The 6,000-nt window shown below is 39.5% G+C and overlaps 1 protein-coding gene across 1 annotated transcript in view; it reads left to right on the plus strand.

Annotated features, from left to right (window-relative positions):
• The window catches only part of SPPL3 (signal peptide peptidase like 3), a 327,309-nt gene extending 321,950 nt beyond the window's left edge, over positions 1 to 5,359 (plus strand). The window contains exons 10-11 of the mRNA XM_085636155.1: positions 3,741 to 3,850; positions 4,696 to 5,359. Coding sequence (XP_085492281.1) covers positions 3,741 to 3,850; positions 4,696 to 4,767 — 182 coding nt within the window. The 3' untranslated portion in view covers positions 4,768 to 5,359. The remainder of the gene's footprint in view (positions 1 to 3,740; positions 3,851 to 4,695) is intronic.
• The last annotated feature ends 641 nt before the right edge of the window (positions 5,360 to 6,000 follow it).

The raw sequence follows: 6,000 nt of genomic DNA on the forward strand, positions 1-6,000 counted from the left end.
ACAATTGAAAATGTAATGTTGAACTATAGTCACGCACATTATAAGAAATGCTCAAATAAAAGGAATTTAAGGAAGCATTTATCTTCCATTTCATTCTTCCTTCTCTTAAACGGATCAGTGTGAACCAAGCTGACACCTTCAAATTCAAGACTGTCCTAATAACTCCACGGTGCTCTATTCGTAGGATCCCTCAGAGCATTTTTTAACTCTTGATATTTCCCAAATGTTCTCCTTGAGCACATTCTTATGGTCCTTAACTGTTCATTTAATTTACACATTTTATTTTAGCACTGTCATTGTTTTAGGTCACTATCCTTTACAGCCTGTGTTGTTAAAGCAGGGGTCGGGCTATTTATTTATCCTGAATCTGTTTGGTTCTGTGCTAAGAGCTGGCCCCATATTGTAATTAAATAATGGGAATTTGATATAAAATAATCAAACTTGGGTAAAGGGGCTTTATGGCTGTGATCTACAAAGTGAAGAAACTTTACTCAGAAAGACTAGTCTTGATGCTTAGGTGTAAATCCTTTCTGTAGGTTTTGAGATTAAATCCTGCTCAACTTAAAAAACAAAATGTATGGTTTAAAGGGTTAACACCTGTGTATACCTGTGCCATTTGGTATGCTTGAATCCAGAAATAAAAAAAATTATCTGATTGGATGAGGAAGCTATTTCTTTCGGATACGCAGTTCTGGAGTTGGTACTGCAAATCTGAGTGACTGACTACAGCAAGGCGAGAAATGTATCTTGTGTTGGCCATTTCAGGCATGAAGTGAACATTACAGTAGTAAAAATTCTAACTTGAGTCGTGGGATCCGCCAATCCTTTTTTGGATTCTTGGGACCAAAACATCTGAAATGGCAGCTGGAGTCCGTGCTCCCAAGACATGTATCGCAGACCATAGCCGCTATTGTAGGGGTTAGAGATCTGCAGATCCCAGAAGATACTGCGATTCCCGGCAAGTTTCATCTCTTGGCATTGTAAACTCCGGTCAAGCCCCTCCAGCCCATACATCGCAGATATAAATTTGAAACCACAGACCTGCTTAAGGAAAACATGGGTCTGAGAAACTTAACCCCTTCAGTGCCCATGACGAGCTGGACTCGTCATGGGCTGCAGTGGCGCTGTGCCCATGACGAGTCCAGCTCGTCATGAACTCCGCCCGCAAATGCAAAGCGCGGCACTGGGCGGGGAAAGGGGCGGGCATGCAAGGGGTTAAATGAGATTTGTGGTACCCTGAGCATGATACTTACCCTGGATTTACAGCTCTAAACTAAGATCCACTAATCTAAAAATAATAAATAAAAAGCGGCCAGGTCATATGCCAAGCTCTGCGAGCAAACCCTTCAGCACTGTGGGTAATGGCTGACTGCAGCGACATGGTCGTAGGGTCTGGCTGAAGGCCAGGCCCTGTGGCCAATTCCATTGGCCATGCATGGAGAATTTGTTGCCAGGCACTGCACGTGTTTGCTGCCTGCTGCAGGTTGGGCTGGAGTTATGACGTGTTGTCTGCGTTTGTAACCATGACGGGCTAATTTTTGCATGTTTGAATCCAAAACATAGCTTAGTTTTTAATAGTGTTTGAAATCAGTGAATACATAGTTATTGGTGGCTGAATTTGATTACATAAATTTGCATGCACATCTTTGGATACGTTTCTGGCCAGCTAGTTTAATTTCTGGTTAACACAGCTTGTCTAATCTTGCAACAAAGCCTATATCCTTTTCTCTTCCATCTTTTAGGACATGTCTTTTTGTTAGAGATTGTAAGTGAGGGGCATTGAGATACAGGAGGCTTAAAACTACATTTAGTAGAGGACTTTGATGGTCGTGGTTGACGATTATGTGGCAAAAACCAAGCAGTTATTGCAACTCCATCTTTTGAAAGAACTTTGTAGTGTTAGCATTGTAATTGTTGGTTGCTTGATCCTTTGCGCAAATCTGACTTTTTTCGTTGGTTGTCAAGTGCTATCCGCACTACTGCAAAGTTAAACTTTATAAATTCGATCCAAAGAGCAATGCAGGTCGAAGCCCAAACTACAAGGTGTTGCTTGCATGTAAATTGGTGTTTAAACGACAATATATAAACCTTTTTAGTTTTAGTTCTGAGGATTAACAGACATGGATGTGCTTTATTGCCTGAAATCCATCAGCAAGCTACACGACCTCGTTGCCAGCTAGAATAGTAGTAAAAATAATGCAATTAAACTGTAGTGGATCAAAAAGTGTTACATTTTTGGTGATCCATTTTCTTAGGCTACCGTTCAAAATCATGTGAATCTTTTAAAGATCTGTACTGGAGAAGAAAGTCCTTTACCTGTAAGTTTCGTCTTCAGAGTTGGTGTCTTTCAAAGATCCATGACCCAGCCCTTGTTCTTTGTTAAGTGTAAGCAACAAAGAATGTGATGAGTCATCCAGATCTGAGGTTCGGTCTGCCTGCTAGTTGACTCTTGAGGTAAATAGCTCCTAATGATCAGCCACAAAAGTAAGTGTTGTGTATACTTCCTATAAAGGTTAGCAAGTTTTTCTTTTTTGTCTTTAGTACGTTCCTCATCCCCTTGTTCATCCACTTACTCCAGTGCCTCAGAACGGGAGAGATGCAGAGATTATTAACGCAGTTTCAAAAACGTATAAAATCTTGTTCTGTCTGCCAAATAACGCCTCACAAGCGCAAGTGAGGCTGGATTTTGGGATAAATAACCAGCTATATGCAAGAAAGGGACAAGCTCTTAAAGTGTGGAACTGAATAAAAAACGATCAAGAAAACCAAATGTCCCAGCTATTATGGCAAGAAGTCAAAAACAATAGGAAACTGGAGGCCTGGTCTTATCTAAATAAAGCGAAGGAGGAATTTGGTGTAATACCGATTTGGGAGAATACTATTACCCAGGCCAGTTTTAAAAAAACAATTAACAAACTTACTAATCAACTGTCGCTGATAAAAGACAAAGATATACTTATAAAAAGAAAACATGCATGGCCAATTATAAACGGATTGATGATAAAAAAAAGTCCAAGAATATCTTGAAACATCATGGTCACAGAAAAATAAATCTTTATCAGAGCACGTTTTGGCTTAATGCGGGGTTTATGTCATTTACCTACATGGAAGAACACTGCAGAGACCACAATGTGGGTTATGTAAATGCGGACAAGAAAAAATTATACACTTATTATGTCTTTGCCCTGAATTAGAAATTGAAAGAAAAATTACCCTTAAGAGATTATTTAATGACCGTGGAGTAAGGACATGTAGGCAAGCATTGATGGCATGCCTAAACTCTAAAGATATCTTTATGAACTCTGCATTTGTAAAAATGTTATGCGTTGGAAAACAATTAGAGGGGTAACATTTGAATTAATTATTCACTGTATCCTAAAATATACTGTGTATTGTATTTTATTATAAGACATAATTGTGCATATAGTGTTTTTAACCTTTATTTTACTTGGTGATATTTTAGGCATTTTTTATTTTTATTTTTGTGAGATTTTAATTAATCAAACAAATAAACTTGGAACAGTGCCTCAGATTACAGCTCATGATTTCACTGTTACATATGAGTGGATTATTTCTGCAGGATGCTTTCTAAATTGTCTAGTTATAGATATAGTATGCAAATCATAAGGCAAAGAATGTATTTCCATGGCCTACTTCCTGAAGGAACTATTGCTTAGTCATAAAGAATCAAAGTAACCAATGAGTTTTGCTTTCGCTTAAAGTTTGTTTCTTCCCGACAGGACTCCTTACTGCAACTGTGGCATCTCGCATCCACAGAGCTGCCCAGCCAGCCCTTCTCTATCTGGTACCGTTCACCCTACTCCCACTCCTTACTATGGCCTACTTAAAGGTGAGCTCTCATGCACATTCCGTTATTGGCTTGTTTGAGAATTTACTATCATGCAACGTACTTTCGTATTCTGAAATGCAATGTTTTTAAAGTGGATTCAATGCTTCTTTAGAGTATAATACTTGCTAGTCCTATCCTGTGCCAGACTTTGGGAATCAGTTGGTTGGGTGATGAACACCTGCGCTACTGTGTTTTGACAGTTTTTAAGATCTACTTAAATTTAAAGGTAAAATTTGTCCCAGAAACTCTGTATGTAGAAAGGTGTTGGACTAGGTCATAGCTAGACGAATGGTTACAGAGGACATTGGCAGAGGTGGTTGATCATGGATAGTGCAGTTCTCTGACATTTCTTTTTCCATAAATTGCACCCATTTTAAGATTACACATTTCTAATTTCAGGCATAGCGGATGAAGGGGGTTTGCGTAGACTCACTCAATTTTTTGTGGTTTTCTGCCGCCCACTGTTAGTGGGCAAGTGGAGATCCTGGTTGATCAGCTTCCTAATACTATAACTAATTTAAAACACAGCAGCTTAACACTTGCAGAAGACATCTTATTTATCACTTCCGCCTGGAATTTTTATGTATGCAAACAAGTGTTCAAAAAAAAAAAAAAGTTCATATCCCATTGCCTGAGTGAAAGTTTAAGCTTGGAAGAAATATGGATTCTTGTAATGTAGATCAGCCTTTAGATAAGACCTGATTTCATGTGCATTTATGAGTAATAAACAATTCAGAATGTGCTGCGGGTTCATATTTTGGTACATTCTCCATATGATCTAGAGAAAATGTAGGTATATACTGCTTCTTTAATCCATGGCACAAACTTTTGTCCTTTGCTTTTAGGGTGACTTGCGCCGAATGTGGTCTGAACCTTTCCACACCAAGACCAGCCCCTCCCGTTTTCTGGAGGTATGATGGGAGGCAGGACGGATGAAGGCACGCAACACGCACCGATGGAGTTGAATGCAGTGGCGGGTTGTGCACCCAGGCCCCTTGCTCCTCCTGTGTTTTCTTCCCCTCCAATGCTGACTTGGTACTTGGATTGAGATCCGGTCATGGGATCTGATATAAATTAACTGTTTTAGGGAAAAAAGCTGATGTTTCTGGAATTGCACTTCCGGCTCCTCCTCGTAACAGATCTGAGGAACGTTTACGGCAGCGGCGTTCCTTCCCGTCCTTCACACCCTTCAGACTTTTAACCACGGGAGGACATGGGAAATCTAGAGGAGAGTTTAAAAACTTATGGACCTTGTAAACACTAAAACCGATGAGGGAGAAAGAAAACAAATGGAATTACGAAGAACAAATCTTCTGTAGCAACCTCAAGGACTTGGGGACCAGAATCCCATCTGCAAGAAGTGGGCAGAATCAAATCTCAAGAGCTCCTCGCAGCCGCATCCCATCCCTTCCCCATTCCTTTCTTTTCAGAGCTCCCAAAAATTTCCTGTGGTCTGAGGTGACTCTAAAAAAAAAAAAAACACAAAAAAACCTGCAGGCACTGAGTCAGAGGAGTTCTTGCCCTTTCACATATGAATTTGTCGTCACAAATGTAACATTTCCACTCGGATGTTGTATTTCAAGTGAACTAGGGCAAGACTGTTGTGAGATTTTATATATATATAAATGTATTTTATATCTATAATATAAATATATATTTATTTAACACGGAGGAGCGTAAATGACACCACATAGATTTCATTTATTTTCACACAGGATGTACATGTTTGTTTGGATGAAGTATGGTGTACATCTGTTCTATAGTGGGAGCACATACTGTGTGCGTCAGTTCTGTCATCAAACAGCCGAAAGTAAAATCTTCACTGTAAAAAGCCACACAGTAGTCTTTCAATCAGTTTGTCTGAATATGTACATTATTTCTGGCTCATTTTATGTCTTATTAGCTCTACGCGCCCCGTGTTAAATAAATGGAATTCATGACTGCGAGGTATTAACATACATGTTTTGATTTCATTTGTGAATGACCTTACCCTTGCTCCCAACTCCGCCACTCATGAGCAGTCATATTTCTTGAAATCGAAACACGCATTTAACTCCCTGAAGTTGTGTATCCCAATATATATGCAGACACATGGGTGGAAAGCTGGTGAGATCATGCTGTGTAGCAGACAAGGCTTGCTGTAATTCTTA

This window comes from Triturus cristatus, chromosome 11 (assembly GCF_964204655.1).
Source record: "Triturus cristatus chromosome 11, aTriCri1.1, whole genome shotgun sequence".
Taxonomy (NCBI): Eukaryota; Metazoa; Chordata; class Amphibia; order Caudata; family Salamandridae; genus Triturus; species Triturus cristatus.